General features: G+C 35.6%; 2 protein-coding genes across 3 annotated transcripts; both read right to left on the reverse strand.

The window, feature by feature from the left end:
- Positions 1 to 16823: 16823 nt before the first annotated feature.
- On the reverse strand, positions 16824 to 18491 carry LOC115953723 (uncharacterized acetyltransferase At3g50280-like). Of its 2 annotated transcripts, XM_031071487.1 has the most exons (2): positions 17889 to 18491; positions 16824 to 17726 (listed from the first exon to the last, which is right to left on the reverse strand). In XM_031071487.1, the coding sequence occupies exons 1-2, from the start codon at positions 18457 to 18459 to the stop codon at positions 17116 to 17118; spliced, it is 1182 nt and encodes a 393-aa protein (XP_030927347.1). In that variant the 5' UTR covers positions 18460 to 18491; the 3' UTR covers positions 16824 to 17115. The 2 variants fall into 2 exon arrangements, with proteins under 2 accessions (XP_030927347.1, XP_030927346.1); XM_031071486.1 differs by having other exon boundaries at positions 16824 to 18491.
- Positions 18492 to 22660: 4169 nt separating this feature from the next.
- Positions 22661 to 24046, reverse strand: LOC115951366 (uncharacterized acetyltransferase At3g50280-like). The gene has a single exon (XM_031068584.1). The coding sequence runs from the start codon at positions 24044 to 24046 to the stop codon at positions 22703 to 22705; it is 1344 nt and encodes a 447-aa protein (XP_030924444.1). The 3' UTR covers positions 22661 to 22702.
- Positions 24047 to 25266: the final 1220 nt, after the last annotated feature.

A 25266-nucleotide genomic window follows, 5' to 3' on the forward strand; every position in this document is an offset into this window, starting at 1 on the left:
CAAAGAAAGGTCTTTACAAAAGAACAAAAAATAAGACAACTCTCATTCCAAAAAAAAAAAAAAAATAAGTACAATAATTAAAAACCTAGAAGCTAAGCCTCAACAGGAGGATTCCCTTTCTGCTCTGGCTGAGGAGGAGGAACCTCGGAGATGGGCTCCTTGACAGGATCCTTGGCTTTATCAAGCAGAGGGATGGCATCAGGAATAGCCATGGCTTACTCAGAAGCTTCAGGAGCGCCATTAGGAATCTCTCGGATCTCCGGCGGGAAGAAGACCTTCTCGGTCAACCTCAAAGCCGAGTCTGCAAGAATCCCTACAGCATCAAGGGCATGAGCCCATGAGATGTTGCAATAATCCCTGCACACCTCCCGAAGTTCCTCGGAGAGCCTAGCTTCAGTTTCTTCAGCCCCAAGCTGATAAGTAGCTTTCTTTTCAGCCTCGGCAGCCTCCCGAATCAGCTGAGCCTCTTCTTTAGCCCACTGGATCTCCTCCTCAGCTTTTTGTAGCGCGGCCTTGAGATCCAGCACTGTTTGCTTTTCAGTGGCAAGGCTAATCTCAGTCACGTACAATTTTTGGCGCTGGTCCTTTACTTGGGTTTCAGCGTTCTTCAAGCCGACCTCAGCACTCCGACGGTTTTTCTCTGCCTCTTTGAACTTCTCCGAGAGTTCAAAGTTTTCCTGCTTGAGGGACCCCATAGATCTCTCAACCTCGGTGCGAGATTGAGCCTCGGCTTCAGCTAAATTGCGGTTGCTGCGGCAGTACTCCTCGGCTACAAACACCTGTTAAGTAATCTGCCAACAAAACAAAACTGTCTTAGAATGCAACAGGGTCTAATGATTTAATGAAAGGGTAGAAGAGTCACTTACCATTGCAAGGTCCCTCTTGAGGGATAGAAAGAGCTCGGGCTGAGAGAAACACCTGTAGGCCTCCATATCCCGAGGAAGGAGTACTGGCTGCTCTAAAGCCTCAGCTATGTACCCTGCTCAGCCCCTGTTGTACTCTCGGACCGAGGCAGTGTAGGGAATAGCAACCCCATCTACCTCCAGCTTCGAACTCCAAGTGCGTGGGTGAACTCGCACTTCAATCCGGTTCTCTTCATCTCGGCTTTCCACAGAGGGAGCCCTTTTATTCTTCTATTCCCGGGTGGTTTTTTGCTGCTTACCCAGGCGGGGAACCACCTCTCCTTCCTCAGGGGTCTCTACCGGCCTTTTCTTCTTAAAGTTCGGGTTAACCTTCAGGCCGAGGTCAGAAGGGACCTGAGGAGCAACTAGAGGAAGGACCTGGGTCTGCGAGACTGCGACTGATCAGGCACCTTCAATGATTGGCCCTTGCCTCCGGAGGCCATTAATTCTCGTAGGCTTTTTCCTTTGTCGAAGACCATATTATCTATCTCTTCTTCTGAGAAGTCTTCCGAGCAGGCTATTATAATGGGGGCGCCAACCACAGAATTTCGATCTTGCTCTCCCTCAGGGTCTGAAAGCTCAATCAAAGGAGCTTTGGGAATCTCCTCTTCAAAATAAAACTCGTCTATCTCCTCCTCAAGAGAAAGACAAGAAGATTCGATATCTCCCACAGCTTGCGCAGCAACTTCAAGGTCGTCTGGTGAAGGCAATTGCACAACTGGGAAGTTCTGAACACCAGGTAACACGACTGGCTTGAGATCTTGTTTGGCCAAAAACTTGGGCTTGGACATGTCAATCCTAGCCAACCTCGAACTACTGGCTCTTATGGCGCGACCAATGTCTTGTAAAGCGCGGGATAGGGGTTGGTAGCCCAAAACCAGATGAGCCGCGTTAGTTGCTTGTCCTCGGCAACGTAGATTTCTGACCTCAAAAGGTAGTTCAAGGCCGGAACGTTTACGTGGCTCAGCCGAGGAGCAACGTGAGCTTTATCTGCAAATAGCCGAGAAGAAGAGTATGGTTAGGTTATAAAATTTTTTGATTCTAAAGAAAAAGTGAGAAGAATGAATCTAAAGAGCTAAGCCATTTCCCTAAAGGGTTGGCCCTAAAGGCGCCACACCTAGAATTCCTGCCCGAGTTGGACAATGAATACCATCGCTCCACTCTCCTGAGGCAATGAGGAAATCCTCCTTCATAGTCTTATTAGATATGGGGAGACAGGAGATTAGCCTAACGACCTCAGACCGAGATTTAAGATAATACCCCCCTTTTCAACGTAGTGGCACTCGTACAGATGAACCACATCATGCCAGGTGAGGCCTAGACCCATTCGCTCATTCAGGACATCTACGCAGCCTAGTATCCTGAACATGTTTGGAGCGCACTGATGCGGTTTCAACCTATGGTGGAACAAGTAATCCCAGGTAATCCTATGCATGGGGAGTGTCATCCCTCCTTCTATAAAGGTAATCATAGGAATGACAACTTCACCCACGTCTCTATCTGTCAATACTCCTTCTAGGGGACAGTACTACAGAACCACCCCCTGCGGGATGTGGTATTTCACCCTAAAGGCCTCCATGGCAGCCGGAGTGTCTACTAGATCTTTGAATCTACCCATCTAAGTTGAACTGGAGAGACAGGAATAAAAACCGAGGAGAAATTCGAAGCAACGAAACGAACGGGGCTTACGAGTATCTTCACGAACGATAAGTAAGATGCTTGGAAATCTCTTCAAGGAAGGATGCTTCACAGAAACGGCTATGGAAATTTGAAGAACGGAAGTGTTCGTAGATCTCTGGGTGCTGGAGTTCTTTGAAGTTCTCTAGACTTCTAATATGCAAATAAAAAAGAAAAAATAAGCCTCTCTAAGGCTTTATATAGCAAGGGGGAAAAAGGAAATCAATCCCGCTTAAGAATTCAGGGAAGAATGTCAGCCGTTGGATCTACGTCTTGCCGTTGGATAAGGGGGACATAAAGCCACCTGAAGTAAATAGCCGCGCCTAGTAAATTGTAGTGCGTCAAAAGTAACTGCCCCCACACGTGTGAACCAAGATCTAACTAGTTCCATCCTTTGTAAAGTCAAAACCCCGTTTTTCTCCTCTGAAGGAGATCAAAAACCGAAGTTTTGAGGGGCTATTGTGAGGACCGGCCCAGAATAACAGGTTGGCTAGGCTTTGGGCCCATCCGAGGACCATTCCGACCGAGGAGACATCGTGGCCCAGGAAATCCTTATTTAGGCCCATGGGGACAAAGGGAACATGTCCGAGGAGTAATTTCTCCTCGGACACTGCAAAATCCAGATCAAAGGTGCGTCCAAGCCACTGTAGTCCATCCTTCAAATACGTAAAAATGAAGGAAACTCAAAATATCTCAGGAAAGGCTACCGCCGCCACATTAAATGCATCACAACTACTCTTCTGGCCGCATTAATGAAGAGAAGACCCCTGAACAGTGCTACCTTGGCCACTGCAACTCACAAAGAATTGATAAGGGTGTTTGATGGGACAAGTGCTCAAGTAAGGGTTTGATAATCAACAAGTGTAAAGCCCAGATGATAGGAGAGGGCCTATATAATATGTAAAAGTCCCCCAAGAGCAAGGAACAGAGAGAAAGAGAGAGAGAAAGGAGAGAAGGAAGGGGAAGAGAATACTAAAAAGAGAGAGGTCTTACTGTATTGATCTGTGTTCAATAATCAAGTTTGGGGTCTTATCATTTAAGAGGGATTTCTCTTCACGTCTATCTTTCTGGTCCTTGTTTCTGTATTCATTCATCTCATGCAACAAACCATTTAAACTAACTGAAACAAAGTTCTTTAGCCCACTCTCTACAAAAAATTCATTATGTGGGACTTCTTGGGCCAAGACTTGACAATCAAGGATTGGGCCATCAAAATTGTGCCCCTACAGTTTTTATAGTAGGAGTGTTTTTTTTTTTTTTTCAAATTCAAAATAAAGAAAAGGAGATTTGAGAAGGTAAAACAAAAAAAATAACGTAACATTAGGGAATTAGAAAACTGGAAATACAAAAATACAAAAATGTGAGATTGGAAGTAAGGAAACCAGAAATTCAAAAGAAAACAGAAAAATTAAATAAAAGAAATTGATATGTCTCGATAAAGTAGAAAAATAAATAAATAAATAAAAAGGTGGAACATGGTCTTAAAGGAAATATACAAAGTGGACTGAGAATTTTTTTTTTTTTTTTTATAATTTTAATTTTTGGATAAGTTTGTTTTGAATACATAGATTAGTAGAAGAGTATCTTAAGCATTTTACATAAAGTTAGAAATATATTTTTACCTGATTGTCCTCAAGTTTTATCCATGTTAAACCTAAGGTCTAAGGGTATTTCTGAATCACATAAAAATCCAGTCCAAAAAGAGAAATCATGTTTTATATATATATATATATATATATATATATATATATATAATATATAGCTTCTTTTTGGGGTGGCTCTCCTGCCCTTAGTGGCTCTACTACTAGGTATAGCAAAATTAGATTCATTTATACCAAAATTTTAAGAAATAGCACTCCACTTCTGTGTGAGTGTGAATTATTTTGATCATTTGAGAGGTGAGAAGGGAGACAAATTCCACTTTACTTTGAGATGTATACCCTTCATATTTCTTGATAGCATATGTATATGAGTTTTTAAGATGCATCTCTATTGATAGCCAATTAGTGAAGAAAGAAGAATGAAATAATATTAATGTACATTGCCATCTTCTTACTTCAATTCCATTTAAAATCTTTTACTTGTACATCATCTCCTAGTAGAATTAGAGTATTCATGGTAAGAAAGCTAAAAAATATAGTTTTTAGCAACTTAAAAAGCAAAATTATCTATTTTAACAACTCCCTTTACGATACACTAAATATCAAAGGTTTTATTTTTACATCACAGCTAAAAACTATTCATTTATTAATTAATCTCTCTCTCTCTCTCTCTCTCTCTCTCTCTCTCTCTCTCTCTCTCTCTCTCTCTCTCTCTCTCTCTCTCTCTCTCTCTCTCTCTCTCTCTCTCTCTCTCTCTCTCAACCCACCCCAAAGCGCCAAAAAGTAGAGTTCCATGGCCAAAGAAAAGATGTTCAAAATTGGAATTATCTCCATCTCCTACCTTTAAATATTTTGTGTTTCTCATTTTTCAACCTCTTACTGTCACGCCCCAAACCCGATACCCGAAATGCTAATATCAAGGTTAAACCTAATATTAACAAGAACCAACTTAAACTTTACAAAACTTTTATAAAAGCTTCCCTTTTTCTTTTCATTCTTGTTTCTTTACTTCTTGATATAATTTTTCACTTGATAGTCAAAGCATCTACACTGTACTCAAAATATAACATAATCTACCAGTCATTTAGTTTCCACACTTTCACATAATACATCTCTTAATACTTTAAGGTACACAACTTTCATTATCCTAAAATATACAATACTACAAATCTAAACATCAAATTGCTAATTTAGAATCTATACATATCAAACTAAAACCAGCTTCTTCCAAACTTGACTAAAGCTCCTTCTGCTCCAAAATAAAACACACTAATTGAAAGAGTGAAAGGAGTAAGCTACACAACTCAGTAAAGGTAAGATATATGAGAATTTAATAAGGATACATGTAATTCATATCATTTTATTCTATGAATATTCGAATAGGAGAATATCTTTTCATGCATAGTATTTTATACTATTCATAATAATAACTTATACGCTCTTCATAGAAAATAATTGTTCTCCTTTTTCTTATCAAGTTAATATTACCAAAACCTTTCAGATTAAACTTCTTTCATTTCCTACAAAGTCACCATATGTATATTCTTATTACAAAATAATCATTTTAACTTAAATCAATTAATCGACAACTTTGTATTAAATTAGAAACATCTTGACCCAATAAGAGAACCTTTCTTTATAAACTTTTTCCCAAAAAATATTATAACTTTCATAGTCATAAAACCTAATATTTCATAAAAAACAGGTATCTGATAACTTTTAAATATAACTTGTACTTTCATCAGAAGCCTTATCTTTATAGTAAAACAGATTTTCAGAAACTTTTGTCTTTAATGAACAACTTTTCTTTTCATCAGAAACTTCTTCTTGACTTGAGGGCTTTTACTTTTCACAATGTATTTAAACAAAATAATTCTTTCATGATTAATAACATAACATAGTTGTTCATAACATATTGGTTAGTCTATATCTGATAAGTCTGTACAGAGAATGTCTCATCACATTTAGGTGCCCTCGTGTGCATGATATTGTCCTCTTTGAGAGGCCTGATGGCACATCCCCTCAAGGTTTTATCCACCCCCCCCCCCTCTGGTCATCCGTACACATTAGGGAGAAGGCCTTGTTCAGATTTGAGTTACGAGCAACCCCATGTTCTTTACTTTAAATAGCCGAGAGTTACGGCAACCCCATTTCCTCTATTTTAAATGGCCAAACAGATAACATTTTCCATAGAAAGCCAGTAATTAACCCCTACTAGCCGAGTTCAAATCACCAGAGGACATAACCTGAAAACATTTCATACTTATACATCATACTGAAATTTCTTATTTTGCATAATATTTCATAATAATAGCATTTCCATTCTTTTCTTTAAACTTCATGTTTATGGAAATTAGTAATGACATCAATATGCTTAAATCGTATACATAAAGTTTCGAAAGCTCACGAACATATCTTTGTCTAAAATATGCTTACATGTCATATCTCTAATCAAAACCTTTTAATGCAAAATTCACTTTAAAATAACCTCATGACTTATCAAATGCTCATATAACTTATCCCTTACCTAAAAGTAAGGAAACCGAGAGCCTACATTCGAAGGAGCTTAAACATGAGGAACTGGTAACACCTAAACCAAATATCAAAGTTTATTATTTACTATCAATTATCCCTTATCATAAACTTACACATTCATTTCAAAGCCTATCTCTTAAAATCAAGGAAGTCCTAATCCCACCTTAATGAGGTTCACACAAATACAAAGTACATTCATCAGAAAACAAGAAATACTAAATCACATAGAAACCAATTCATAAAAGTTATATATGATCCTAACATACCAAAGGATGATTATATTAAATTATAGCTTAAAACATTCACCCTAACTTGATAATTAAATCCACAAAATCAGGTGAAGCATATGTTGTTCACTTCTCATTACAGTAGCGTATGCTCCATTTGTAAAATACAAATGGGCTGTCCACACACATCCAATTGTCATTAAATTTTACATAATTACTCCCCTGTATGTCCAGTATAAACCATAAAAAATTCGGAGTCAAAGAATAAACCCATGATTTACTAAAAAACACATAAGACAACATACTCAAATCCATCCTGATAGAATTTCTTGTAATTTAAAAATTAAACCATTATTTTTATGTTTATCCAAATTCTGTGAGACTACTTCCATAACAACCATGTGTGTCTTAGAATTCATAAAAACTACTCCTGGCATTCTAGTTCACAGAATATGATTTAATACATATTTTTCTTATTATAAACATCAAATCTGTCACAGAGACAGTTTCAGTACATATTCTTACAAAATCATTAACAAATAGTAATAGGCCTTAACTTCATTTGGGTATTTTTATACCTATAATAAACATACTAAAATATGCTATTAAATATTCAATAAACCATAATATCATCAAACCTTCAAATCACTAAAACAGAATCATAATTCAGCCTATAAAATCAGAATAGAAGTTTGTTAAGGGGAAAATTTCTAATGTCCCCAAATAGAATATGGGGTAGCCAAGCCGAAGCTCAATGATGGGCCTTTGAAATAAAGCCCAAAGGCTATCAATGTGGTGTAAGTCTGCCCAAGCAAGAGATAGAGACTGCACCCTAACAAGAAGACAACAATAAAGCCCAATAAACACGTTAGTATTGTTAATTTGTTATATTATTAGTCTTTTTACGGCGTCATAGTTCAAATCAGTCCTCTAACGATACGGTATTATCTCCAGCAGTAAGTGTGAAATTATACTTAGAGTCCAGCAGTCAATGATTAAATATATTTAGGAAAATGTTCACTCCTGGAGGTCCTTGTGTGTCTTGATCAAGGGAATTTATAGTACTTTCAGCCATCATTACATCAATTGTGAGAGAAAAAATCAATTGTTACAAATACATTATATTCTTTATCATAATAATAAACAATGATTAAAGGCTCCATAGTTACAAATAAAAGAGGAAAAATAGGATGGAATGAAGGGAGAGAAAGATCCCCAGCTCAGTGCAGCAAGTATAAAACTAAGATTTTGGTGAGTGTATAATTATAAGGCATGAATGAGGTGAATGTGGGCTATTTTGAGTGAGTGGGATGGGATTAACACCGAGATTGAAGTTTTTTGTGAGTAATAGGCTGTTTGTGTCTAGTTAGAGGACATTTTTGAGCTATGGTTGTGTAGAGGGGTGGGTAGAATATCTGGGATTAGATAAGTGTAGGCTGAAGATGATGAGTGGCGAGCTTAAGGAAAGCTAAACCACGAACAAAGTAGTAAATAAACCAAGGGTTTCAGAAGGAGTGGTTGTCCTAGTCAGTTATGGGACATTTATGGAGTAGGAAGGTGTAAGAAAGGTGATGAATGTTGGTGTTATAGTGACTATAGGCTGAGAAAGGTTGTGAGTGAACTCTAGAGAGCTTGGGGAGCTTAAAGAAAGCTTAATAGGGTTTGAATTTCTGTAGAATGTAGTCAATGACAAAAGTTCTTAGAGAGGCTTCCTCCTCTCCCTCAGTGTGTATGTTTTTATAATGGAGCTTTAGAGAAGTATTGATTGACAAGAATCCAAAAATGCATGACTCATCAGAGGTGACAAAATCAAGGTTTAACTTTCCTGAGATTTTTTATCAGAAGTAGGAAAATCCACTTTGAGGGGTTGTCTTGCTTCTTTGGGTAATGATGGGATTTTAGAGCTTTTTGCATTAAGTGCCAAGATTTTCGGAGTTGAGCTTAATTATTGTGTATCAAGAGTAAATCCTAATGCTGCAAATTGAGATTTGGTCCCCCAAGAAATAAGATTTCAACACCCTAAGCCAAGTGTCAAGTTCTAGTCTACTTCAGGGGGTTCTGCTGAAGATCCCTTTATGCCCTCCAAACCATATTTTCCCAAATTTCCCCCTTTAGAATTCACGGGCTTGGTACATGAATCATGTCTTGATCGTTTTTAACATTTATAGTATCAATTTGTTGAAATTTGGATAATTTGGTTTCAGCTCCCCTTCCGCTGGAGGTGCAGTCTTGAGGAAGATCATGGAGTCTCTTCATCCTTTTGACTTCAATTGATATGACAGCCCTTGGGCACTATTCACGTCAGGTAGAGGGTGGCAGAAAATTGATGGGACAGCTCTTAGTCCATTCTCAAAGGCTTGGTTCCCTTGTATGAGTCTCTAGTTGCCTTTTGGTTAGTTGCTTGTGTTTTTTACTTGGGCTTGCTCACATGGGCTGGGTTGTGTGTACATGTTGCCATGGGCTTTCATTCCTCATGGATTTTATTAGTAAATATTTTTGGGTCTTTCATAAATACTTGCAATGGGCCTTTGAGCAATTAGTTGTAATGTTTGAAACAATAGGTCAAGTTTCAAAATACTCTTGTAAATAGTATTTACTTTGATGAATTCCATGTTGTAATAATGTTCATGGTTTTTAATAATCGCATCATAACTTAAATGATGAGCTTGTGGATTTGAATGTTTACCATGAGTGTCGAAGGTGTATATTATGGATGTCGCGATGCAAATGATGTCCATGTATTTCATGGGTTTATAAATATATGTCATGGGTCTAACAATCATAACTTTCCATGGGTTTTTACAAGATGATTGTCATGGGTTTTGAGAACAAATAATTCATAAATTCCATAAGCTTGTAATACTGTAATAATATGTTTAAGAATTTAAAGTATTGTTTATTATCGGACTTTTAAGTGAAATAATTATGATATAGTATTTTGCTGAGTATTTAATAACCTTGTGCTTTTGATAGAATAGTGCCAAGTAGTTAGCTTGGGCTTTTAATAGTGCCAACGCAAATGATGTCCATGTATTTCATGGGTTTATAAATATATGTCATGGGTCTAACAATCATAACTTTCCATGGGTTTTTACAAGATGATTGTCATGGGTTTTGAGAACAAATAATTCATAAATTCCATAAGCTTGTAATACTGTAATAATATGTTTAAGAATTTAAAGTATTGTTTATTATCGGACTTTTAAGTGAAATAATTATGATATAGTATTTTGCTGAGTATTTAATAACCTTGTGCTTTTGATAGAATAGTGCCAAGTAGTTAGCTTGGGCTTTTAATAGTGCCAAGTAGTTAGCTTGGGCTTTTAATAGTGCCAACGCAAGTTAGGCTTTTGATATTACCAATGAGAATTGGGTTTTGATATTGCCAATGAGAATTAGGTTTTAAATAGTGCCAACGTAAGTTGGGCTTTTGATATTGCCAATAAGAATTGGGGTTTGATGTTGCCAATGAAAATTGGGTTTTAAATAGTGCCAACGTAAGTTGGGCTTTTGATATTGTCAATGAGAATTGGGCATTGATGTTGCCAATGAAAATTGAGCTTTGATGTTGCCAATGAAAATTGGGTTTTGATGTTGCCAATGAGAATTGGGCTTTGAATAAATAAATTGCAATGGGTTTAAATCATGGGCTTTGATCATGGATTCAAATTCCATTGATAAAATTGTTTTGCCATGGACTTAAATCATGGGCTTTTCAAATATTGCCAAGCATAAGTATTCTTGGGTTTTAAATAGAATATGATAATAAAATTGGATAAAATATGAGTTTTGGGGCTTTTTGTGATAGTTTATATCATAACCCAATTTAGATAATGAGATGTGAAATATTTGTGATTAACATAATAATAGAGCAAAAAATATTTGGGAAAACTCAATAACTTATTAGTAGTATTTGAAAATAAATAGGTGGTACTCAAATAAAATTAGGTGTAAAAAAAAGTACCCTAACAAGGTTAAAGAAGTAGAAATAAACAAATGAAGTTTTGATTATTTACCCAACCTTTGAAGCTGAAATTTTAGTGTTAACCCTTTAATTTCTTTAGAGATGGATATTTTGTTTTGGTGAGAGAGGGAGGCTGCCGTGTAAAAGCCAAGAGAGAAGAAAACAAAAACAAAGAAAAAGGAGTAAAGAAAGAGGGCTGGACTTTTTGTTTGGTGCAGCCAAGAAGATGAGATAAGGAGAGGACTTTTGGGGCAGTCAAAGAAGATAAGAGATGTGAACAATTGGGGTGGGATATGTGGAAGACTAGGGAAGAAAAATCACACCCCCTTTTTCCCCACTTTTTCAACTTTCTTGCATTCACACTCACTTTTCTACAAAAATAATTTCTTACATTCACACTCAAACTTTTCTACAAAAATAATATCACTTTGCATATACATATATATATATATATATATATATATATATCCTTACCTTTATAAAGTTATATCCATCACATTAAAAGAGCATATATGTTCTATAATATCACAAAATCAAAGTTTCATGCACTTAAAAGTAATTAAGACAATAACATGCATATAAACCCATAAATTAATTTTGAAATTAGGTTGGGGTGTTACACTTACCTTCAATTTAGAGAATAGTTTCACTCTCATTTCTCATTTTATTGATTCCATAGCTCTGTGTCCTTTTTTTTTTTTTTTTTTTCATCTACCTACCTTCTCGAGTTTTCAGTCAAACTCAATCTCTTCCTTTTACTCTTTTCAGTCTTCACTTTCTTCAACCTATCTTGATCTGAACCTACTTCGACCGAATCTCAACCCACCCACCTTAATCTTAACCCACCCCAGCCACAAAAATGACCACCACCCACCATAACTTTTCTCTATTTCTCTCTCACACACCACCATACAAAGCCACTACCACCACCAGCCACCACAAGCATTGCCACCACCAGCAACCGCTTAAGAAAGATAATGAGAGAATAGACTTGAGAGTGAGTGAGAGACATGGATAGACTTGAAAGAGAGAGAGAGTAGAAACTAATTTAATAATGAGAGAATGAAAAAGAAAATAGTTTGATAAAATGTAATTCTACAGTTGAGAGTCAAGTGCCAAAATATCTGTCCCAAGAAAACCAAAGGGATAGAACTTAGCTAGACGTATCAACTTTTCCTTATCAAAAACCTCAAATGAATTACTTGGATTCAAGCGAGCCATACAAAGTAGAAAATCGATGTTCGCCTCAGAAAAATAGTTGTTAAGCTCTTGAAGTAGCATATCTATGACTGTGTAGAATAGCTCAACACCATAATGATGTAAATTTGTATTTTGTCAAGTATTGCATCGCAGCCTCCCACTAACTACAAATATTTCATCCATATTCAAGATAGAAAGATCATGTGTGATACAAAATGAAGACATTTCAGTCAATAAAGATTTCCATTCATCATCTCTCATCACTTGTAATCGTTACTTAGATACTTTAACAAGATCCATAGCATTTACTATATCCTGATTTTTTTTTTTTTTTTTTTTTTTTGCAATGCTATTGACAACTCATTTGTGATTCTTAAAATATTTTTCATCAAGTGTAAAGCAAAAACAAATTCAAAAGATAGAATTGACCTCATAATAGATTGAGCTTCAACTTTTTGATTGGAGAGGTCATCTTCTTCAATAATCTCAAGTACGTCAACAACAGTTGAGAACATCAAAATCAAGTTGAGAATAGTCCCATAATATAATTCCCAACGTGTATCACTAAGGCGTTTAAGATTTGTCTCTTGATTCAAACTTTGCCCACTTCTACGTACACCATTCTCTAAATTTTCTTTAATTTTGGCAAATTGTACATCTCGAAGAGCATCTATTCTCTTACAAGAGCCTCCAACAACAATTACTAAATTACTAACCATATAAAAAAATTCAGCAATGTCAATGTGATTTTTAGCAATGGCAACAAGTGTCAATTGAAGTTGATGAGCAAAACAATGGACATAAAATGCTGACTTATTCTCTTTCAAAATTAAAGTTTTGAGAATATTAATATCACCTTGCATATTACTAACCCCGTCATAACCTTGCCCACATAGATTTGATAGACTCAAATTATGATTACAATGTAAACATTTAATAGCATATTTTAGTGACAAAGCGGTGGTACTTGCTACATGTACAATACTAAGGAACCGCTCTATAATAATTCATTTTTTGTTCACATAACGAAGAACGAGGATCATTTGTTATTTCACTGAGATATCACGTGACTCATCGATTAATATTGAAAAGAACCCATTGTCAAGATCCTTAATGATGACTTTGGATGTTTCACGTGAATTTGCATTCACAATGTCTTTTTGAATATCAGAGTGGGTAAGCTTGCAATTTTTTGGAGTGTTTTGCAACACTTCATTGATAGATTCCTTGTGATCCCCCAAAAATTGTAGAAGCTTAAGGAAATTTCATTTATCACTTTGAACCTTGAGATTCATCATGACCACGAAAAGTTAATCCCCGGCATAAAAGGAATCTTACGCAATCAACTATTACATTTAATTAAACCCGATATTCAAATTTATCTTTATTTGATTGCTTAACCAAAACACTTTGAATGTGTTGCTTTTCCTTCAGTAGATCTTCACTCTTCTTGACAGCTTGGTTATGAGCACTATTAACTCCTCCAACATGGGAATCTAACTTCACAAGCTGATTCCAAAGTTTGAATCCCTTCGTTACAAAAGTCTCACCTCCTCCTTACTTACCAACATCTTGCCCAAATAGGTAGCAATAAAAACAAAATACCGCATCCGTGTCTCTACTATATTCCAACCACTTTCTATTTACATACCATTCGGATCTAAATTGACAGGGCTTTCCAGAAAAATATGATACAGGGTAATCATGAACAAGTTGACAAGGGCCTTTTGTTAAATAAGATATTTCATCATTATTATTATGATGATAAGTTGATATCTTTTGCCCAGGATCTGAAGGAAGATTTTCTAAGTTAAAGTCAACACGAATTCACTTAGAAGATGAAAATGAATCTTGCACAGGAAATGAATCTTGCACAGGAGATGAATCTTAGGTACGTGGTTTTCTTATCAAATATTTGTCCATAATTCTAGCAAAAGAATAAACAATAAATTATAAGTTCATTTGAAATATTAATATAATTATTAATTATTGTTGTTTAGTTGTTTCATTAATTTGTTATATTATTGTTTCATTAATTATAAAATTATTAATTGTTATTTGGCCTAACATAATTTAATTTATTTTTCTTTTATAATGTATTGGTTAATTATACAACTTTAATTATTGTTGTTTATCATAACAATAAACTATATTGCTTTAATTTGTTTGTCATTAAATATATTGCTTTAGTTTGTTATATTGTTTAGCCTCTTGTGCACATTACACTAAAAGAGCCAGACATTACACATCCCATGTGCAACACAATAATTAAAGCAGTGTAATGTGTAGCGCCACACATTACACATCCCATGTGCAACACAATAATTAAAGGAGTGTAATGTGTAGCACATTACACTGCTTGAATTATTGTTTACCCAGCCCCATGAGCCCATGAGCCCATCTACCCCCTCCCTACTCAACATACAAGCATAAGCCTCATGCCGAATGCCCAAATCACAATAACCAACTGCCAATCAGAAAATTTCACAATTACAAATCACAATACACATTACACTAAAAGACAATCAATATCTCACCAACGCTAACACACACTGACCAACACCAACGGATAAGATAAAGCCAAATTCAAAAAGACAAAAAACAGGCAAAAAGCAAAATATAAATAAAGCTAATTTGGCCAACCAATCAGAGACTCACAATTCAAAAGAGAGAGAGAGTTACTGAGCTAGACTCTTAAAGAATAAAGAGAGAGAGACTCATTCATTAACTTCATTTCATAGTTTTCATTTTAGTGAGATAAAGAGAGAGAGACTGAGAAAGAGTCGAAGAGAAAAAGAGAGAGAAATACCTTTGAGGGAGGGAGCACCGAGCACCATAGCAGAATAATCTGCGATTTGCGATAAGGGGCGAGCAACGAGCGACGACAACGAGGGGCAAGCGAGCGAGCAACGATGATGGCGAGCGAGCTACGAGCAACGTGACCACTGTGAGTTTGGTTTACTCTGTATTAGGGTTTGGTTTTCGTTTGCTCTGTATTGGGTTTTTTTTTTTTTTTTTTTTGATAAACACCTATGTATTGAAGTTTGTTTTGCTTTTGCTTTGTATAGACTGTATTGGGGTTTGGTTTTCTCTGCCAAAGAGGGGACTGTGGATTTGATTTCTAATTCTCTGTATTGGTTTTTTTTTTTTTTTTGGAGAATTCGTGGGTTTGCTACCTCTATAATCTGTTGGGCTCACTGTGGGCTTGGCTCTATTACAATTTTTTTTTTTTTTTTTGGCTTGAAAATAGAACAGATAATTTTTTTTTTTTAAATTTAATGGTGTTCCTAATTTTGTGATTAAGGATGATCCTAATACAGATTAAATATATATACATATTTTTTAATTCTTTTCAAGTCAGGGTGTTCCTAGGATCACCCTGAGCTATACGTGGCGTCACCACTGAACATGACTAAATATAACTTTACGAAAAAAAAGAAACATGACTACATATAACAAATTAAAACAAACCAACAAGACTTTACCAAAAAAAAAAAAAAAAAAAAAAAACCAACAAGAAAGAAAGTAATAATCTACCTGCAAGATGAACCCATCTGGAAAACTTACATCTAAATGAAATAAATATATTTTCATAAAAAAAAAAAATAAAAAAAAAAAAAAAGAGAGAGATATAAAATGAATTAGCTAAACCAAAAATAAAAAATCTCCATCTTTGTTAAAACAAACCGCCAAGACTTTCTTAAAAAAATAAAAAATAAAAAAAAGCAAAAAAGAAAGTAATAATCCACATGCAAAATGAACCCATGTGCAGAAACTACTTCTAAATGAGATAAATATACTGATATCAAATAATAATAAAAATGAATGAACTAAACTAAAACAAAGTGAGTGTTTGGTTTCAACTGAAACCGCTGAAACTTGCGTTCACGTTTCCTTCTTTTTTTTTTTTTTTTTCCAGTGTATGAACAGTGAATTTACTGTGTAGAGACAAAAATCACTATTCATTTACTGTTGTAGTACTGTTTATGTACTGTAGCAGTACTGTTCTCGCATTTAAAAATATTAAAAATGGGTCTCACGGTACTTTTCACATATTTAAAAATTATTTTGCTACAGTGTTTTCAGTTTTTAGTTTTCAATTTTCAATTTCAACAACAATAAATTCAATACAAATGAATCCAAAATGTTCATCTTTCTTTCTCTCCAACCTTCTTTTTTTTGTGTCTTCTCTTTTTCTCGCTCTTGTGATGGAAGCAGTTGACTCATGGGTCATGGCTGACTCCCTTTTTTTTTTTTTTTTCTTTGTTCTTATCTCTCATTATTTCTCTCCCTTACCGCGTTGCTTCACTTTGTGTCTATCAGTAAAGTAGTTGTCTGTCAAATACCTCAAACAAAGAGATAAGAAGAAAGGTAGAGCCAAAAAAACGAAACTACCCACGCTTTTTCACTCTCTGATTTAAAGTTTTTAAGAACAGAAACGTATATACAACAAACAAAAATAAAAGGAAATCTCCGATTTTATGTTTTAATCTTTACGTTTTAAACACAAACTGCTCAACTGTCCTCAAAAGGAAATCTCCGATTTAAAGTGGTTCAATCATGGGCGTACTGTGTGGAAAGGTCAGCGGATATAGTTTTTCGTGGAAAGAGCTTCAACTTGAAATGGTCGAACTATTGAAGTGTTGAACTCAAACAAGTTCCTAGATATGACAGTGCTTCAATAATCGTACAATTCAAGGTGTAAATAGTCGAACTGTTGAAGTGTTGAACTCAAACAAGTTCCTAGATATGACAGTGCTTCAATAATCGTACAATTCAAGGTGTTATTGAGCATGAGCTGAGTCATAACACTCGACACTTACAAATCACTGTGAACATTCAAGCAATTAACTCTCTCTCTCTCTCTCTCAAAGACAGCACTACCATTAAGTTTTCCACGGTCATCTTCTTCTTTTTTATTATATTTAAGAAAGTGGAAGATCACACTACAATTTCAAATTGCATTTCAAACATTTCTTGGTCAAAGAAGGATCACAAAAAAGTTTTAATTATGAGGCAAAAGTCTCCATGAACTCTGAATCATCTATCATAGCTTGCAATGTCTCAGGCGAAAGACAAGCTTCAAAATCCATACTTCCTTCTTCCATTCCAGGAAACACTGTTAACTTTCCATCAAACTTGTTGCCAGCACCACTTCGCACAGCAATAGGTCTTCCCCAACCAAAGTCATTACCATACATATTGAATCGCGGCGAGCTTCCTGTGATCAATGCATTACGTGTTACTCCTCGAAGTATTGATATCTTTGGGGATTTTACCCAATCCTCTATACACTTCCTCCCTTCTTCGACTGTTTGAGAAGCAATCACCTTGTTTATCTGTGAAGCCACCCAGCCTAATTCGTGCTCAAGAAGATTTTCAACTGTAGTTGTTACGGTCCCCAATAAAATCGCGTTTCCGAAGTATTCTTCTGGCAACGGTGGTTGTATTCTTTGCCTCATTCCCACAGCTACGTGGTAATGAGCCTCTTGATTAGCGCTGCAATGCCGGTTGCGAACCACAGATCGCCAAAGATGACCCAATACTGCTTGAAGGGACGAGATGTTGTTGGTGCTCATTTCGGCATTGGCTTTTGCTTTTAGTTGTGAAATTTTCTTCTTTGAAAAATGAAAGACCTTTTGTTTCAGGGGAGGAGGAATGGACCTCACATCAGAGATTTCATTGTGATGGAAAGGAATATGAAGTGGGAAATCGATAATACCATCAAAATAACAACGTTGGAAAATTGGAGGAGATATTGATGTGGGATTAATATTATTACCTCTAGATATCTCAGACCAGGTATTAAAGAAATGCCAGAATGAACTACCATCGACTACACAATGGTTTAAAGTGCAGCCGATGAAAATACCATCAATAAGCTCAGTTACCTGCACAGCCAACAATGGCTTGGAAGTGCCTTGGTGATTCAATATGCCATTCATCAAAAAGAAGGAGTTGACTATGTCTGGAACATATATGGGATCAAGGATATCTGCCACAGTAACATCATCAGCCACCGCATGAACAAACTGGGCTCCAAGGTTATTGCAATCAACAAAGAAAGAGGTGGACTTGTCATCATCGTTTCCAACCATGACAAGGCGACCAGCAAGGGGATAGAATATATCTAATGTGCGGGACAGAGAGGTTTTTAGGTGAATAATCACACTGCTGCCCTGTACTTCTTCTTCTTGTGAAGGTGTAGGTTTGAAGAAAAGGAGACCCTTTTGGATATGATCAACTAAGAGCAGCTGGAGATCCCATGGAGTTAACTCAATCCTTCGAGTTGACTCGTTAGGACTCGCTGCTGCCCGGATAGTACTAGTGGATTTGAAGCAAATGTGTGTCATCTTTGGTTCAAACTAGATGACCTGAGCACATATGCAACCTTTATAGCTGGCTATAAAAGGAGCTCTTTGAGAACCGTATAGTCAATAATGGATCCGAACAATGTCAGTGTCAAAATTGTGGAGCGCAATAGGGCATTCACTAGTCTTCAGTCCACACTCAGTCCACACTCGAACATTGAAATCTTGGCCACGTTAATATATTGTCTTAATTTAGCCGCTACTTTGACAGAACCTATCTCTTTCTGTCTTCTCTTTTCTTCTCTTTTATTTTGATAGTCACCTATCTCTTTCTTTCTATGGAAACTGGAAAGCTTGATTAATTATTATTTACTATATTACAACGGGAGATACTCGACATGACCTATACTTCGACTCATTCAGCAAAAAAAGAAGAAGACATATTTCAACTCCTTCCGAGCCATTTTTGAGGTGGTAATGACAAAGAATTTAAACTAAGTTAATATAAGTAAATGTCATTTTTTTCTAAAATAAATTTGAATACTAAATATAATTAAAAAATTAAATTTTTTTAATAATTATATTAATAAATTATTATTCAAAAGCTAAAGAAATTATTAAAAGGTTTGATATAATTATTAAATAGGTTGGGTTAATGTTGAGCCATGTCTTTGAATAATATACTTTGATAGACACAAACACAATCCATTAACACAAATTTCTACCAATACATCTATGCTCTATAACATTTCATATATTAGTTTTTACAAAATTTGTATGATTCAATAATGTGCTTACGTTCATAGAATTGTCATGATTTCATTGCGTTAGAAAAAATATAAGGGCTGCATTTTTAGTACAATTTCTCTAGGAATAATATAAACTCACCTAAAATCTTCATTCACACTCTAAAATACAATAACTACCTATACTTCTAGCACCCAAAAACTTATCATAGATAAAACCTCAAATTAATTAATCATCCTTTAGTATATGTGTCATAGATTATAAATATATATATATATATATATATATATATATATATATATCCTTATCTTTTTTTCTCTCGCATGCACAATATTTTTCTCATTCCCACTTGAGTGGTCTTTTTCTTTCTCTCTCTCTCTCTGGCGGCTTGCACTAATTTCTCATTTCGTGGCTGCCAATCTAAACAAGTTTCTCTCTCTAAGTAATAAGAAAAACCCTTCACTCTGCTTTTTATATATACTTTGACTTCTTCTATTCCTATTGCAAGTAGGAACCCTTAATCTTGGATGGGAAGGTCATCATTTGGGCTTGTCAGTTGTTACGTGGCCTGGACCCACAACAGAGAGCACATTGCTACAAAAAAGAGGTAGTTTGTGAATACTAGAATTTTTCTAAGATCACAAATTTTTTCTTTTTTGGGAATTTTGAGGTTTGCAAATTGTGAATTTTTCACTTTCACGTGGGTACACTATTTCTTTTTTCTAACACTTACATTTATCACATCAGAAATGTGGTAAAGTTGTAATTCTAAATTTTTTAGTATAGAATATATGGATTTTTCTTCTCATTATTAACATGTAACAAACACGTTCTTTTTCCTTTACTGTTTGATAGGGCCAAAAAGATTGAGAAAAATTGGAGAAGAGTGAGGGGCGAACACGGTTTTCCTGAGCTAGAACAAAAATGGAACTAAGTTGGAAAATGGGCCAAGTCTTTCTTTCTTATTTTCATTTTTGGAGTGAGGAGTGAGGCATGTAGAGTTGCAAAACTTGCGAGTTTATGTGATTTTCCTTGTATTAGACTTGTACTGGGTTTGGAATAAACCCATTGTATTGATCCATTTCCTATAAATAAGGGCTGATGGAGATAAGCCCAATCTTGCACTAAGATAACATGGGCTTCAAAGCCCAATTTTTGTCGTCAACATGGGTATGAAGCCTAATCCAGGAAGTAGAAATCAATGACTTGAGAGCCCATTTTTGTCGAGTAAAAGTTTACAAGCACAAGGCCCAATTGGAGAAGTGGAAAATACTTGGACTTTTGAACTTTGAAGGCCACTTAGATGGATTTCTGATTTCAAATTGGCAGTTGGTATGTTTCAACTAAACATAGGTCTGGTTGGTTGAAGGAGTGGAAAAGTAAGATGATAGAAAATTATGGAAAGATAGAAAAAATTTAATTTTTTCTTATGTGTGTTTGGTTGGGAAAAAAAAATGGTTGAGAGAAAAAAATGAGATGATGAAAAATGAAATTAGTATAAATTTACAATTATATCCTTATTAAATAAAACAAAAAGTAACACATTTTTTTAGTAAGAAAATTGTGTATGGACACTACAATTTTTTTAAAAGGAGCACAAGCCAAAGGAAGATGAGCACAAAAAAAATAAAAATAAAAAAATAATGAGAAGTACTGGAAAAGGCACAAAAAAAAATACAAAAACAAAAAACAAAAACAAAAACCAAAAACAAAAAAAAGAAGGAAAAAAAAAAACGCAAAACAAATAGACAAAATTCTTTTTTTTTTTTAATAACCACAAAAAAAGCCAAAACTGGCAACATGGGTATTTTGTCTGCTTCATACAGTGAGAGTTTTCCTCTTAGTTTTCTCCTCATTTTGGAAAGAAAATATTTTGGTGGGGCCAGGGAGAAAATTCCCAGGCCCCACCAATTTTTTCTCCTCTTCTCTCTCCAACCAAATACCTACCAAAAATATTTTTTACCCGCTTTTCTCTCCTACATTTTCTATCCTCTATAAAATCTTTCCAACCAAATGGACCTTTAATATATTTAGGTAACAAGACTTTAGTGGGCGTTGATGAGCGAGTGTTGTGTTGCCACATGTTCACATAGAAAAAGGACCCTTGACAAATCTATTTAGTATCGGTTTACTTTTTTGGGAAAACCTAACTTTCAATAATCCAATCTCTTGATAATCATACTTACTGTTACTGATAGGTAATAATACAAATTCAAAATCATGACTTCAAATTACATTGTTCTTTGTTTTTGGTAAGTGTGAGTATTATGTGTGATAGTGTGTCAAATAAACTATGCTTTATTTTTTATATGCAATGCAACATTGTCAAAGCCATGAAACTTAACTAGCATCTCTTGGGTGTTTTCAATAAAGATTTTCAAGATTCAAACTCCCCCTCCCATTATGCCTGACAAAAAATCAAAAAATAAAAAATAAAAATGCAATGTTAACTCAATTTTTTGAGTTAATGATATATTTATACTTTATACCCGATAAGTTTGGGACTATTCTAAATTGATCCATTGTATTTCAAAACTTACAATTTTCCCTCTCGAATACAGTATGTCATATTTGCCGTTAATTTGCCAAAGACGTCATTTCCTTTTTCTATTTCTATGTCCAGAACGACGTCTTTTACAGGTGGCTTATCGAAAGATGCTAATAACTCAATTACCACTTAAGCAAGTTCATGCACCGTCCAACTCTGTGCCTGTGGTGCTTGAATCCCTGCATGTTGTATAGGGTTATAATGGACTTCTCTAGCACTTTCAAACAGCAATCTCTGTCTAATTCAGTTTTCATTTTCTCTTTTTTTTTTTTTAATTTAAATTCTTTAATTAAATATAGAAAAAGATAAATTCATTTTTACATAGAAAGATGTTTGGTAAGTTAGTTTAAACAAATAATTTGGGTATAAAATTCATCAGGTTTGACATTTTTTTTTTTTTTAAAGTTACTTTTTTCACTTATACACCCACATCAATCAAGTGGGACTCTTTGCATTGTCAAAATATTTACATAATTGTTACTGTATTCATTTTCTATGAAATTAAATATACTGAAAAATGTGTTTTCATTTTTCGTATTCAAATTCAACTTTTTAGGATACTAAAAGTGAAAATTGAGTATAAATTTTTAATCCAACCAAGTTTTTTTTTAAGGTAGGTTCAATTGAAACTGAAAATGAAAACAAAAAACACTACTTTTTTTTTTTTTTTTTTTTTTTTATAATGGGAAATAAGAGAGTTTTATAAAGAAGCGGATGAAAACAAACCACCCTAAAATACAAAAGATTCAATACATGATGAAGTTTCTTCTATCCAAGGAACAAAATTATCAATTCGCGTGATGTGTCAAAGTGTGTGCTGCCCTGTTTTCATGTCGCCCAACAGGTCATTAACTTTCGCACAGGACAACACTACCATTAAGTTTTCCATCGACTCTGTTTTAGAAAATGGAATACCACCAACAACATTTATTAGAAGCTCTTGTAATTTCCATGTCAAAGATGACAAAGAAGGTCCATAACAAAATTTAATTATGAGGCTAAAGCCTCCATGAACTCTGCATCGTCTGCCATAGCCTCCAATATCTCAGGCGAAAGACAAGCTTCAAAATCCATGCTTCCTTCTTCTACCCCAGGAAACACGGTTAACTTTCCATCAAATTTATTGCCAACGCCACTTCGCACAGCAATAGGTCTTCCCCAGAAAAAGTCATTACCGTACACATTGAATCGCGGCGAGCTTCCTGTCAGCAATGCATTACTTGCTATTCCACTGAGTGTAGGTATGTTTGGGGCTTTTACCCAATCCTCTATAAACTTCTTCACCTCTTCTGCTGTTTGAGAAGCAATCTTCTTATTTACCTGCCAAGCCACCCATCCTAGCCCGTGTTCAAGAAGATTGTCTACGGTAGCTATTACTTTCCCAAATAAAACCGCATTTCCTAAGTATTCTTCTGGTAATGGTGGTTGTATTCTTTGCCTCATTCCCACAATTACGCTGTAATGAACCTCTTGATCAGCACTACAACGCCTATTGCGAACCACAGATCGCCAAAGAACACCAAGGACTGCTTGAAGGGACGAGATATTGTTGGTGCCCATTTCTGCATTAGCTTTTGCTTTGAGTTGTGCAATTTTCTTCTTTGAAAAATGAAAAACTTTTTGTTTGAGAGGTGGGGGAATGGACTTCTCATTAGAGATTTCATTGGGATGGAAAGGTACATGAATGGGGAAATCGATAATACCATCAAAGAAACAGCGTTGGAAAATTGGAGGAGATTGTGATGTGGGACTATTGTTACCTCTAGATATTTCAGACCAAGTGTTAAAGAAATGCCAGAATGAACTGCCATCCACTACACTGTGGTTTGCAGTGCAACCGATGAAGATACCATCAGCAAGCTCAGTTACTTGCACAGCCAACAATGGCTTGGAAATGCCTTCGTAGTTCAATACGCCATTCAATAGAAAGAAGGAGTTGACAATGTCTGGAACATATATGGGATCAAGGATATCTGCCACAGTGAGATCATCTACCATTGCATGAACAAACTGGGCTCCAAGATTATTGCAGTCAACAAAGAAAGATCTGGTTTTGTCATCATCATTTTCTACCATGACAAGGCGACCAGCAAGAGGGTAGAATATATCTAATGTGCGGGACAGAGAGGTTTTTAGGTGATCAATCACACTACTACCCTTTAGTTCTTTTTCTTGTGAAGGTGTTGGTTTGAAGAAAAGGATACCCTTTTGGATATGATCAACTAAGAGCAGCTGGAGATCCCATGGAGTTAACTCAATCCTTCGAGTTAACTCGTTGGGACTCGCTGCTGCTGACTGAATGGTACTTGTGGATATGAAGCGAATGTGTGTCATCTTTGCTTCAAAATTCAAACTATCATACTCTACCAGTACTAGATGAGTGCATATGCAACCATTGATAAGAGAGTGGCTATATAGAAGGAGCTTTATGAGAACCGTATAGTCTGTTTGAGTTTGTTTCTCACTGCAATGAAATGTCAAAATGAACTTAGCGCTATTGGCTTCTGTGATCCGTCCATGTGAAAACCGAAATCTTGTCTGGCAATATTCCAATCCGCCTCAGTGCCTCACACCACTTTAAAATTTTCTAACTTTTTAACTATTTTTTAATTCTTTAACTTTTTTTTTCTTTTTGAATTTTCTCCATCTAATGGTTGATATCAAAACATATAGTATTTCAACTCTTGATATGAACCTCAATCCCTAGTATCTTTTTGTCATTATGTTTGGCAGAATTAGCTGTCTTCCCTTATTTTTTATTTATTTTTAAACCTACTTTTGAATCTTCATTACTTGGATTTAACTAAAATAAAAAATCTCTCTTCCGGCGCGACTCCCCTTAAAATAAACATTTTCCTCGGGTATGGTGCCAATGACAGAATTGCAACCCTTAATCCCAAATTTTACACTTTTTTTTTTTTTTTTTTGGGATAAAACCAAATTTTACACTTGTCGGCCAATTAGAGCATCCTCATCAGTTCGTTTATATTTTCTGTCTATTTTACAAAGAAAAACCTACTTTTTTTATTTTACAAATTCACTTTTACAAAACACCCACATCAGTTTATCTATTCTACACGTTTATTCAATAAAATATTCATTATTTTACAATTTTTTATTTTTCACTCCCTCACTACCCCTCTCTCTCTCACAAACCCACGGCTACCATCACCACCATCATCACCACCCAGCCAAATCATCACCCCCCAATCAGCGGCAAGATCATCAAAACCCACCAATGAACCAGAAAAGCCAAGCCGATCAAGATCAAAACCCACCAACCCACACCCTCAATCAACCAAAAAACTAGAAAAAATGGATCAAAACCCACCTCCTCGCGACGACCGTCAGCCTCAACCAAAGTGCCTCGCAGCACCGTCACCTCCTCGCGACAGCCGCCGACTTCAAGCTCAACCAAAAATGGATCAAAACCCACGAGATTCTAAGCGACGGACCCGTCGGAGAACTCCATTCGTGTTGTAGGCGACGGACTCGTCCGACGACTCGGCTTACTTGACCTCGTTCTCATCGGTAGCGATGGCGATCGGTGGAAG

The sequence above is a fragment of the Quercus lobata genome, chromosome 7, assembly GCF_001633185.2.
Source record: "Quercus lobata isolate SW786 chromosome 7, ValleyOak3.0 Primary Assembly, whole genome shotgun sequence".
In the NCBI taxonomy this organism is placed as follows: Eukaryota; Viridiplantae; Streptophyta; class Magnoliopsida; order Fagales; family Fagaceae; genus Quercus; species Quercus lobata.

Bases quoted from the DNA above. Each gene is read 5' to 3' on its own strand.
- LOC115951366 (XM_031068584.1), bottom strand. From the start codon at position 24,046: ATGACACACATTCGCTTCATATCCACAAGTACCATTCAGTCAGCAGCA.
- LOC115953723 (XM_031071486.1), bottom strand. From the start codon at position 18,459: ATGACACACATTTGCTTCAAATCCACTAGTACTATCCGGGCAGCAGCG.